At 49.0% G+C, this 12,724-nt stretch overlaps 1 protein-coding gene across 1 annotated transcript; it reads right to left on the bottom strand.

Annotated features, from left to right (window-relative positions):
- Window positions 1-30: 30 nt before the first annotated feature.
- SERPINF1 (serpin family F member 1) lies at window positions 31-10,414 on the bottom strand. Its single transcript, XM_063146756.1, has 8 exons — window positions 10,296-10,414; window positions 7,209-7,303; window positions 6,708-6,891; window positions 6,470-6,628; window positions 2,818-3,021; window positions 2,335-2,477; window positions 953-1,163; window positions 31-412 (listed from the first exon to the last, which is right to left on the bottom strand). Exons 2-8 carry the CDS (start codon window positions 7,293-7,295, stop codon window positions 153-155), a joined length of 1,248 nt encoding a protein of 415 aa, XP_063002826.1. The 5' UTR covers window positions 7,296-7,303; window positions 10,296-10,414; the 3' UTR covers window positions 31-152.
- Window positions 10,415-12,724: the final 2,310 nt, after the last annotated feature.

Below are 12,724 nucleotides of genomic sequence, written 5' to 3'. Positions count from 1 at the left end.
ACCCAGCGCAAGAGTTGTCCTTGAGGCATGTTTAAGGCAGAAGCACTTTTATTGCAGCACATAACCATAACAGTTGTCACACATGACACCCCCTTCCCCCCGGCATGCACTTCTGAGCAGACCACAGGCTGCCCTGGTGGTTGGCGAGGGATCTAAGAGCTCCGAGGGTCCAGGATTTTCCCAATGAAGAGGAGCGCTCCCGTCCCATTGTCCCGGAGCGCAAATAAGAAGGGCCTGTCCAGGTTGTAGGCGATGGGGAAGTTCAGGCGTGCGGCCTCTGTGTCGGGGGTGAATGTGGAGCTGGCTCCGTCCTCACTGAGGTCCAGGACAACCTTGTGCTGCACGTGGGAGAGCTTGATGGGCTTCATGGCGATCTTGCTGAAGTCGGGTGTCAAAAAGAGCGCTTGGAGCCCTGTGAGAAAAGAAGGAGGGAGGGTGCCTCTTCAGCTGGGGAGAGTTGACCAGTGGTTGGAGCCAGGCAGCGTTTCGGGAGAGCCAGTAAGGCTCTTCGCTGGAATGACCTTGGACGTTACATGGGGAAATGAGGCCTCTGGTCATCCAGTGGAACTGGCAGCAGCCTGTCCAGGATGGACCTACGGAAGCACTTTGGGGGTGGCGTTCCAGAGGGCCTGGCCCCAGGATGTGGTGCGGCCACTGGCATTCATTACTCCCTCAAATGTTTAGACCCATCCATGTCTCCGTAGCTATGAGTTGCAGCAGCTAGGAAGGGCCCTCCAAGTTCAGGGGCTTGTCTGCTTCTGATTACTGGATACCAAAAACATGGCGGCTAGCACCAGACTCGGGGAGAGGGAGGTGGGGTGGGGCACCCAGAGGCTTAGCCATTGGAAATGCCTCCCCAGTCCTGCTTGTGAGCTTCTAGGCGTGCCCCTAGCTGGGCAGCATTGGCCCTCTGCCCGACTGACAGGATTTGAGAACTACGTGGTGTACATACGCATTTCCTGGAGCGTGCCAGCCAGGCCAGTCTCGGAAGTCAGCTTGAGCCGGGGCACGCTCAGTACCGCGTGGACGTTCTTCAGCTGCTTGTCGATGTCGTGCATGAACTCGGAGGTGAGGCTCTCCTCAATCAGCGTCATGTTCTGGGTCACGCTTTCGGGCAGGAAGAACATGATGCTGACGCTTCCTGTCAGGGGCAGCTGAGCAATCTGGAGTGGGAATGGGAGAAAGCCAAAAATGAGGCACTGAGGTTCCACGGGAGTTTTCCTTCTGTACTCGTTGTGGGGCTTTGAGCCTCCCACCCACCCGCTCTCACCCAGAAGAATTCCCTGCTGTTTGAATCATTCCCTGTGCTCCTCTATCCATCTCCCTCCAAAGCGTAAATGACATGGAAAATGTGGGTTAGGAGCAGGGGCCTCCCTCCTGTTCCCAGCCTGTGGAGAGAAGCGTGCACATGCCAGAAGGGCATGTCGGCTTGTGGAGGTGACTGCTTGGGTTTGCTGCCCAGCTAGGGGCAACTGTGGCTACAGGCAGCTGGAGAATTGGGTGCCTGAGATGGTCAAAAGGAGGATCAGGTTTGACTATCAATAGAAGGGGAGGAGACACTTCTGAAACAAAGCTGTGTTCTGATCACTGTGTTGCTGCAGATAACAAATGCTGGCTTTAGCATTCCTTTGGGGAAAGTTGTGTAGCCTTGCTCGTCCCTTGCTAAATTAGCTTGTGAGCCTCACAGAGAAAATGAGATCCTTTTATAAAAATAAAAATCAAGTCAATTACTGTTAGCTGCCTTGATCACCCATTTTTTGGCAGAAAGGCGGGATATAAATTAAATAATTTTCATGGTTGGCTGTCAGTATCATAAACAGAGAAGATCTTGCAGTATTTCCAGAAGACTCAGAGTGACTTGGGCCTTGGATGCCCCTGAAGTGTCCACTACTCATAATCATTGCCCACCTGGTAATAATTAGAGGGAATTTCCTGGCCAGTTTTAGCTCAGCAGGGAGAAGGCGCTCCACCTGATTTTTCAAAGGTAACCCATGTGAAGAGAGTCACCATTCAGGAAGGTGCCGAGTTCAAATGCATGCCCGAGGTGCATGGATGACCTGGGGCAGACGACCAGGCTCTGGCTGCTCCTCAGGAAATACGGATGAATGTCTTGAAAGGGGTTCTTGGAAAGATAGGGGATCAGGGCCGATGTATAGTGCGTGCTAAAAGCACGCACATCACATTCACATTGACCAGCATGAGTTTTATGCTGTTTGCCCCTGATTCCGCAGAGATTGGGGGAAAGTGGCCTGTGAAGGAGAGAGGCCACCACTCCCTGCTAGGCAGGACCCCTGCTGTGCGAGGTCTCCTCCACCCGCTCCCCGTCGCGCTGACCTTGCAATTGAGCTCCGAGTCGAAGCCGTATTTCAGGATGGCATTGGGGGCTGACATCATGGGCACTCGCACTGTCCTCTCCTCATCTAGGTGGAAGTCCTGCAGCCTAGTCAGCTTGGGGTCAAATCTGGTCTCCCACTGCCCTGTTATTAAGAGAGGAAGGGGGAAGTTAGTGCTCCTGCTGTCCTCTTCCAGAAGCTGCTGGAGTGATGACCCTCCTGCGGTGGAGAAGCAGGAGACATCTGCCAGTCTCTGTCTTTCTCTTCGATACTAACACTGAGGGAGTAGAAATGCCACCTGCCACTCCAGGGCAGCCCTTCTGAGGCATTGGACTGCAATGCCCATCATTCCCAGCTAGCTTGGGGAGTGATGGGAATTGCAGTCCTCCACATCAGGAGAGGGGCACCAAGATGAGGAAGGGTGTTCTGTTGATCGTTGGGTCTTCTCTCCCCAGCTCCCCTCACAAGAGGAGTCTTCCCTCACCCTTGAAATACGCTGCACCAATGAGGAGGATGCTGACTCCACTGGGGATCTCTGCAAGGAACCGGGTGACCTTCCCGCCAGTCCTCTGCTGCACCCAGTTGTTGGCCTCTTTCAGGTCCACCTGGGCGTTTCCAGTCAGCACTCTGGGACGAACTCTGTAGGTCTTCTCTAGTTCGTTCACAAATGCAATTTTCATTCTCAGTCCTGAGGGGAGACCAGAAAGATCCCATCATACACAGAAGTAAAATAATAGAATAGTAGAGTTGGGAGGGGCCTACAAGGCCATCGAGTCCAACCCCCTGCTCAATGCAGGAATCCACCCTAAAGCATCCCTGACAGATGGTTGTCCAGCTGCCTCTTGAATGCCTCTAGTGTGGGAGAGCCCACCACCTCCCTAGGTAACTGATTCCACCGTCGCACTGCTCTAACAGTTAGGAAGTTTTTCCTAATGTCCAGCCGGAATCTGGCTTCCTTTTACTTGAGCCCATTATTCCGTGTCCTGCACTCTGGGAGGATCGAGAAGAGATCCTGGCCCTCCTCTGTGTGACAACCTTTTAAGTATTTGAAGAGTGCTATCATGTCTCCCCTCAATCTTCTCTTCTCCAGGCTAAACATGCCCAGTTCTTTCAGTCTCTCCTCATAAGGCTTTGTTTCCAGACCCCTGATCATCCTGGTTGCCCTCCTCTGAACCCGCTCCAGCTTGTCTGCATCCTTCTTGAAGTGTGATGCCCAAAACTGGATGCAGTACTCTAGATGAGGCATAACCAGTGCCGTATAGAGGGGAACCAGTACCTCGCGTGATTTGAAATCTATACTTCTATTAATGCAGCCCAAAATAGCATTTGCTTTTTTTGCAGCCACATCATGTTGTTGGCTCATACTCAGCCTGTAATCTACAATTCGAAGATCCTTCTCGTTTGTAGTTTTGCTGAGCCAAGTATCCCCCATCTTGTAACTGTGCATTTGGTTTATTTTTCCTATATGTAGAACTTGGCATTTATTCCTATTAAATTTCATTCTATTGTTTTCAGCCCAGCACTCCAGCCTATTAAGATCGCTTTGAAGTTTGTTTCTGTCTTCCAGGGTATTAGCTATCCCACCCAATTTGGTGTCATCTGCAAACTTGATAAGCATTCCCTGCACCTCCTCGTCCAAATCATTAATAAAAATGTTGAAGAATGTTCAAAATATGGCAGTCAGGCTGGTCACTGGTACACGTAGGGTTGACCAGTTTTTTACACCAGTTTTAAAATCTCTTCACTGGCTGCCATTTACTTTCCGGGCAAAGTATAAAGTGTTGGTCATCACTTTTTAAAGCCCTACATGGTTTGGGTGCAGGCTGCCTGCGGGATCGCCTTCTCCCGTACAATCCGCCCCACTCACTCAGGTCCTCTGGGAAAAATTTACTGCAGTCAACAAAAACAAGGCTGACCTTGTACCCCACTCATTACCTCCCCCCAGTTTGAGAAGGCACCGTTGATAAGCACTCTTTGAGTCCAATTCTGTAGCCAACTATGTATCCACCTAAGAGTTGTTCCATCTAGCCCTGTTTTAGCTAGTTTGTTAATCAGAATATCATGGGGCACTTTGTCAAAAGCTTTGCTGAAGTTAAGATATATTACGTCCACAGCATAACAAGGGAGGTTACCCTATCAAAAAATGAGATCAGATTAGTCTGACAGGTTTTGTTCTTGACAAATCCATGTTGGCTTCTAGTAGTCACTGCATTGTTTTCAAGGTGCTTACAGATTGACTTCTTTATCATTTGCTCCAAAAATTTCCCAGGGATGGATGTCAGACTGACTGGTCTGTTGTTCCCATGTTCCTCCTTTTTGCCCTTCGTGAAGAGTTAGCTCTCCTCCAGTCATCCGGCACCTCACCCGTCTTCCATGATTTCGCAAAGTTAATAGTGGTTCTGAGAGTTCCTTCGCTAGCTCCTTCATTACTCTAGGATGCTGTTCATCGGGCCCTGGAGATTTGAACTCATTCAAAGAAATTAGGTGTTCCCTGACCATTTGTTTATCAATCTCAAACTGCAGTCCTGCCCCCTCAACTTGTGCTTCACTTTTTCCAGGGTGGTCAGAGACCCGCTTTTGGGAGAAGACTGAGCCAAAGTAGGAATTGAGCACTTTGGCCTTCTATTTGTCATCTGTTATCAATTTGCCATCCTCGTTAAGCAGTTGAACCACCATTTCTTTCCTCTGTCTTTTACTATTCATGTATCTGAAAAAAGCCTTTTTATTGCTTTTAGCATCCCTCGCTAATCTCAGCTCATTAGCTTTAGCCTTCCTGACGCCAAGTACTTTGAGGTGAAGTCTCTAGTCATGGAATCCTACAGTTGGAAGCCAATAAAAACTGATTTTGTGGGCTGGCAGCAAGGCTGGCCAACCCAATCCAGGCCGCAGCATTCCCCAAGTAGAGAACAGGAGAGCTGCAGAGAGAACCTACGAAGAGCCCGGAGGCTGGATCAGACCAGTGGTCCATAAAGTCCAGCATTCTGTTCACACAGCGGCCAACAAGCTTGCCCAGGTAAAATTGATGGCCATTGCTATGTCTTGTGGTACCAAGCTCCGTAGTTAAATCTGCGCTGTGTGACGAAGTCTTTCCTTTCACCTGAATCTCCCACCCATCAGCTTCATGGGATATGACCCTGTTGGGGTCTAGTATTACGAGAGAGGGATGAAAACATTTCCCTATCCACTTTCTCCACACCATGCATAATTTTGTACACCTCTATCATGTCTTCCCCTTACTCAGCTTTTCTCCAAACTAAACAATCACTGCTGTTGTAACTTTTCCTCATAAGGGAGATGCTCCAGCCCCTTAATCATTTTAGTTGCCCTTTTCTGCACTTTTCCCAACTGTACAATTTCTTTTCTTTTAGAAATGTACTCCGTATTCTAAGTGTGGTGGCAACATAGATTTGTATCAGGCCAGTATAATATGTGCAGCTTTCGCCTCAATTCCTTTTCTTAATTATGCCTAATAAGGAATTTGCCTTTTCGGTATTTATTTATTTATTTATTACATTTTTATACCGCCCAATAGCCGAAGCTCTCTAAGAAAGACACTCCTCTCTGTCTGTCTACATGGGGTGATGGTGATAGGGCTATCTGCAGGGCTTGCAATTTGCCTGCTTATTAGTTAAATAATAATTTGAAGGGAAACTGTTGAGTGAAATTAGTAAGTTTGGGTATACATAATTAAATACATTTTTTTAAAGATCAGCAGGAATGATTTCACAGAAGGGGCTAAGAACAACGTCTGCATAGGGTTTGCTGAGAAGATAAAGCAAAAGGCAAAGTGCAACTAGTGCTATAAGTAATTTCTGCCTGAAGGTCTTGTTTTGCGGCAAGGATTGTGCTCACTTGCTACCAATGGCCTGGGCTCAATGGCTCAGGAAGTTGAATGGCCTTTTGTGCAGCTAGGTCATCATCATCATCTGTCTGTGTATCAAGACAGCCATTCTCAAGGGGGTAGTTCCCCCATCCCCTTTTCTGGTAGCTTACGTATAAATGGTTTGACCTGTGGGCCAGGAAATGCTACTTGCTGGAACAGACCCCCAGCAGCCTGCCCGCCCGCCCCTAGGTTCTTTGTGCCACTTTGTGTCCTTGCTCCCCACTGAGCTCCCGGACACAGGCCCAAGGCTTACTTCTTTCCATGATGAGGCGGGAGGTGCTCTTCAGGCCTTTGGCGGGCGCCGTGAGGCTGGCCAGGAGCTCCTTGTACGTGCTGTGGATCTCAGCCTTGTTGAGCGTGTCATAGAAGAGCGCGCGAGATATGGCATCTTCCGTCTGGTGGTTTCCCGCACCTGCCAACCACAAAGAAAAGCCTGTGAAGTTTCCTCTCCCGCATTGGTGGTGACGGAGCAGGAAGGGACAGAGGCTCACCGAGGGAAAGGCCCGAGAGAGCAGTGGCTATGCTGAAGGGCGACAGAAGGATGTTGGCGGTGGGCATCTGGCTGGATTGCTGGCGGTACAAGTCATAGCCAAAGTTGGAGACCGCAGTTGCCAGCTTGTTCAGGGGGACTTTGTAGAAGGGGTCTTCCTCCTCTGCGCCGTCAGCCTCAGGATCCTTTGAGAGACAAAATTGGTTCGCTTATAACTGTCCTGTTCCAAGAGATGCAATGACAGCAGGAGGGGAATTACCTTTCTAAGACTCCCCGCTTGGTTGGAATGCCATAAGGCAACCCTAGGGAATTCTCTAGCTGTGAAAGTGTGGCAGCTGAGGAGGAGGAGGAGCCGTGTTTCCCACAGGCTGGGTCATCCAGCCAGTTCCCAATCCCTTCTCGCTAGCTCCCCCTAGCTGTTTCAAAGCCAGAGATGGCCCTCCGAATGCTTCAGAATTGTAGTCAGCATTGTCAGGAAATTGCTGCGCCCCCCAAGACTAACCTGCAGGCTGGTCCCAGTCCCCACGTCCTGGCTTTTGCAGGAGACGGCAAGCAGTGCCAGCCACAGAACAGCCACCAGGTTTTGCATGGCAGGGCCTGGAGAGGAGGAATGGACAAGCATAACTACCCACTTCAGCACTTGCCATAGAGCTAGAGTTGCAAGAAGCAAAGGACTCCTCGTCCCAGGACTTGACTTTTCCTGTGGGTGGGGGAGTTTAGAAGAAGCAAATCTCTCATCTTCATTGCAGCAAAGAGAAGAATAGGCTCCAGTGCTTTGCAGAGATCCTCACCACCCCAGAGCGGTAATTTACTGCTTTTCCCCTTGTAAATATTTGAAGCAGCAAACAATAAAAGAACAAGACCATTACAGCTCACAAGTCCAATACCGGACATGGCCTATAAAATCCAAAACAGAACCAGAACCTCCAATCAGTTCACCAGGCAAGGAGGACCTTCCAGAGTGTTAACTTCCCCCCTGGAAACCTACAAAGCGGGGCATTGCTCAGGGAAGGATTTCATGCAACGTACAATAATTTTATAACTTAGAAAGTATGCAGTTCAGCCCGCTGTGGAAGTCAGTCAGATTGGTTGGCACAAGAAACACAGCCTTTGCAGTGGTGGCCCTGGCTTTGTGGAACGCCCTCCATTCAGCTGTTTTTGAAACTGGCCTTAAAATATGTCTTGTTTGTTTCAGTCTGTTTTTAATTAATGATTCAGGTGGTTTTTAAACTGCCTCTGCTTGTTTTGTATTCTGTTTTCTGTGGCTTGCTGTCCAGGCTTGAGTTGTTTTATGCCCTGAGGGGCCATGGCACGGTGGTAGAGCAGCTGCTTTGCATGCAGAATGTCCTGGGTTCAATCCCTGGCAGCACCTTCAGGTAAAGGTAGGAAAGAATCCTGCCTGAAACCAGTCAGGGTCAACCATACTGGGCTAGAGGGACCAAGGGTCAGACTCAGTATAAAAGCATAGAGCCGTTTTAGTTTTCATATTTTATCTGTTTAATGTTTTTGAATTGGTTTTGTTACTTACTGCCCTGAAAGGTGGCATAAAATATCAAAATGAATAAATTAAATGCAACAGCATTGCATATATATTATTTCAATGAACTATGCACCATTATGAAGGTTATAGGATTTGATTTGTGGTGTTGCAGGATTTGGATTTGTGTGTGTGTGTTGCATTCTCTCATCCTTGCCTAATGCTACAAAGATCCTTCGGATAGCTCTGAATTCACAATCTAGTATTTTGACATATTTCGGGCACTATGAGCTTGAACCTGGATGAGATTAGGATGAGGCCCTTGGGAGAAAGAAGGCAGAGCACATTTCTGGCATTAACTCCTCATTGGTGTTTGCAGAGAACAAACTTGGATCATGCCCCATCCAGTCCAAAGGGTAGTCCCAGCAAACACAAAATCATGCTCCGAAAGCTGGCGCCAGGAGGGCTGTGTGGAAGTAATAGTTTTGTCCTTAAAAACCGTCAATTAAAGGGAAGGCATTCCTTGGAGCAGCTAAATCAGCAAGTTGGCACACGTATTTTGGATTAACGCAGCCTTAAAGTGAATGTGTCAGATGACAACAGGGCAAACACACAAAAGCTTCATGGCCAGAGAAAATCCCCCTGCATATGAAAGACGTTGCTGTGGCCTGTTCTAGATTGCTCCACACAGCAGAAATGAGCCACCTGTGTATCACCACCTCACTTCCTTCAAATCCCATATTTCCCATGAAGCCTTTGGCTTAGACCTGGCTTTATTTGATCATATTCATTCCACCTTAAACTACCTTTGCCTCCTCTTTCTTTCACTTTCTTTAGTTTGTGTTTTACTTTCCTCTTTGCTCTCTCCAGTGGCTGTAATTTAAAGAATATGCTCTGTGGGGCACCAGGAGCCTGCTTCTGCTTTTATCTTCTAATACTTAAAGTGGATGGGAACACATACAGTAGTTGGGGAACACAGTCGCTGGCTGTGGGAAGTCCCCTAGGAGAGCCAAGTAGAAATCCTGCAAAATAGACTATAGGGGGCCTGCCCCATGGTGACCTACAGTATGTTTGCAAGAATTGTTCAGGGTGGGGAGTAGAACTGACAAGGAATGGGTTTCTGTTAGGTCTAATTCCACTGCCAAAGCTTGCTGTCATGCTCTACTCCTGGCTGGGGGATGCTTGGAGTAGCAGTCCAAGACACGTTGAGGGCACCAGGTTGGGGAAGGCTGTTCTAGTCCCAGCCATGTTTTCAGTCTGGGGAGGAGGCCTCAGAAAGCAGATAATCGGGTTCGGGTTTCATCAGCACCAGGCTCAGAATCCCCATATTTGCCAAGAAACTCTTGAAACCCTGCTGTGCTTGAGTATGCTTAAACATCTGGATTCTGTTAGCACAGCTCTTGAAGCACACGGCCAAAAGAGAAAATAGGAAGGACCTCTACTCTAGCCAGAATTGGGTGGTGCCCAGGAGACGGTATTTTTCTTGTTTCTATAAAGGAGAAGGAGCCTGAGTTCTGAAGACATCCACACCCCAAGAGACGATGCTGAAGAGCAAAACTCCTTAGCAAGCAAGGAACTGAGCTGCTGGGCGAAGTGCTGGAGGATCTTTTGTCATCTGAAAGATCGGAATCAAGCATTTCTGAAAGATAGACCTGGATTCTCTTTGACAACGGTGAAACTTTGCGAACTGTTAAGAATCCCCCCTGATTACACAGTGGACCTACAGCCCTCTGTTGCTACAAATCTCCAATTAGGACTCCTGCTCCCTGTGCAAAGTGTAGAAGTTGCATGTCTGTAATTGATGCTGTGCCTTCGAGCTCCTTAGCATTTCCACTTGGACACTTTTTATCCATTCCTGTTGTAAGGAAGATACTTCAAATTAAACAATTTGGTAGAAGATAAAAAACAAGAACAGCACTCTTCCACGCCTCCTCCGGGAGGAGGAAGCACAGCCCCGTCCCTACGGAGCCCCCTGGGGCCACTTGCCCACAGCAGCATTCCCCAAGGGGTCCTCGTATGGGCCGTACCCTCCCACACCGCTGCCTGCGCTCCTCTGCTTGCCCTCCTGCCTTTGGCCACCAGAGTGATGCCTCTAGAAAAGCTCCTCCTCACCTCAGTCTGCTGCTGTCCTCCTCCTTCAGCGCAGTTCTCCGTGAGCAGGCAGTGTGGGAGAGAGCAAGGGCAGTGTGGAACTTATAACAGGGCCACAGCTGCTTGTGCTGCTTCCGCCTGCCAGCCAACAGGCCATCCCAGCCCAACTGTCGGCAGGCTTCAAGTTACAGCTTCCCCACAGGAGGAGGAGGATGCTCTTAAAGCAGCCTCTGCCTGTTTTTGACACTGTATGGAACCATCCTTGAAGCCTCCTGAGCAAATGCCAGCCCTAGACAGAGAAGAGGGGGCACTGCTGGAGCCTGACAAAAGCAGGAGCGGGAAGAGGGGGGTCTTCAGCCCCTACCCGTCTCTTTGCACAGACACACGTTCAAACAGATAGGCTGGCTTGGAAAGCATATGGACAAAACCCGAGGAAGTCAAAGCAGGCCTCAGTGGGAGTTCCAGTGAACAAGGGGCTCCAGGGCTCTGCTCATTTCCTTGCTTTTGCCTCAGATTGTTTTGTAGTGCAAACCTAAGTGTAGTCTCAGAGTTGCAAGGGATTTGGAGGTCACCTAGCTCAACCCCGTGTTCTGCGCAGGCTCTGCAATGCAGGATGCAGCCACAGCATCCCCTGACAGATGACCATCCGGCTCTTTGCTTAAATATCTCCAGTGAAGGAGAACCCACCACACTTCCCCAGGCCGTCTGCTTCACTGCCATGCAGCCCTCTGTGTTCACGCCTTTCTCCTGGTTACAAAATCTGCCCCTACAAGTTCTTCCAGCCATTGCTTCTATTCCTGGTCCTTGAAGCAAGAGAGCAAGTCTGTAACCACCTTCTGCATGAGAGCCCTTCAGTTATTTGACGAGTGCTATCACGTCCCTCCTTAATTTTCTCTTCTCCAGAACCATACCTGGTTCTTTCAACAGTTCCTCACTGGATTTGGTTTCCAGACCCCTCACTTTCCTGGCTGCTCTGCTCTGGACAGGCTCCTATTTGCCAATGTCCCAGAAGTGGATGCAGTACTCCAGCTATGGTCTTACCAGTGTAGAATATAGCAAAACTCTGACTTCCCATGACCTAGACGCTATGCTTTCTTAATGCAGCCCAAGATTGCATTTGCCTTTTTCGCAGCCACATCACACTCCCAGCTCATATTCAGCTTGAGAGCTACTAAGATACCCAAGTCCCTTTTTTTTCTTCTCTTTTTAATTTGTGATGCTTCCAAGCCAGGTTTCCTTCATTCTGTGTTTGTGCCTTTGATTTATTTTTTTATTTAAAGCATTTTTATAGCGCCATCTCACCATTTCTGGTATCGTGGTGCTTTACATTCACATATAAAACAATTCCATTAAAAACCGTCAACCCACATTAAGACAATGAAGTCAGAAGTTGTCATACAGACGAATGCCCACCCAGAACCTCAATTTCATTTCCGCAAAAGGGGATGCAAAGACAAGGAATCCCCCAGTGGTAATCAGAAGAAGGATGCTTCAAGCTGCGACTCCAGTACACCCACAATCCCTGCTCCCCCAAACATCTCGGAAGCATTGGCTCAGGGTCTTTAGTGCTCTGCGGATCTCTTCAGTTCCCCTTGTAGAGAGCTCCATCGTCAGCCTGACTTGGAAATGGACTGGATCACATCTGTCACACAGCCACTTTCACTGGCTGCCAGGTGGCCATTTTGACCGGTTTTGCTGTATGGCCCCGGGCAAAAACCTTCTTCTTCTTTGCCACAGCAACACACTGGACTCAGTTTCAGGTGCCTCCATTGAAGACCTGCAGGCAAGAAGAGCCCTTGCCAAATTCAGCCAAAGGGCATGAACTGATATACTCCGGGATAGACTGCCTCTGGAGATGGAAATTCTGTTTAGCACCAAACATTCATAGGATTGTGCCTGGTGTGAAGTCACCGGTCTCTTCTGTATCTCCCAGATCTCCCACCAATCCAGTGCCCCTCCTTCCAGCCCCTGCTATTTCCAAGTTCTAGCACTGTAAGCGAAGGAGAAACCCCATCTCTCTGTCCCAGCCAGTGTTGGACTACAACTCCCAGCAGTCAAACACACCTCAAGAGTGCCAAGCCGGAAAAGGCTGCTGTATCCACACCACATAAGGTTTTACAAGCCTGTTATCATCCTCCACTTCTCCACCTAAACTAAGAAATCCCAACTGCTACTCCCTTTCTTGGGAAGGAAGCTGCTCTGCCCCCTCAGTCATTCTCTGCACCCTTTCCTAGCCCCTTCAATACCCCTTTTCAGGTGCACAGCCAGAACTGCACACCCTGTAGTCTAAACGCAGCCGCACAACAGATTTGCACGAAGGCATTACAATAGCGGCAGGTTTGTTTTTGGTGCTTTTCCTAACAATTCCTGGCGCCACATCTTGCTGCATAATTTCGCAAGGGACTCAACCTCTCCCCATGCATTTCTGTGTCCATTTGGAAGGACAGGCT

This window comes from Elgaria multicarinata, chromosome 22, assembly GCF_023053635.1.
Source record: "Elgaria multicarinata webbii isolate HBS135686 ecotype San Diego chromosome 22, rElgMul1.1.pri, whole genome shotgun sequence".
Taxonomy (NCBI): Eukaryota; Metazoa; Chordata; class Lepidosauria; order Squamata; family Anguidae; genus Elgaria; species Elgaria multicarinata.
The sequence above is the reverse complement of the archived record's forward strand: the minus strand, read 5'-3'. Positions and strand labels throughout refer to the sequence as shown.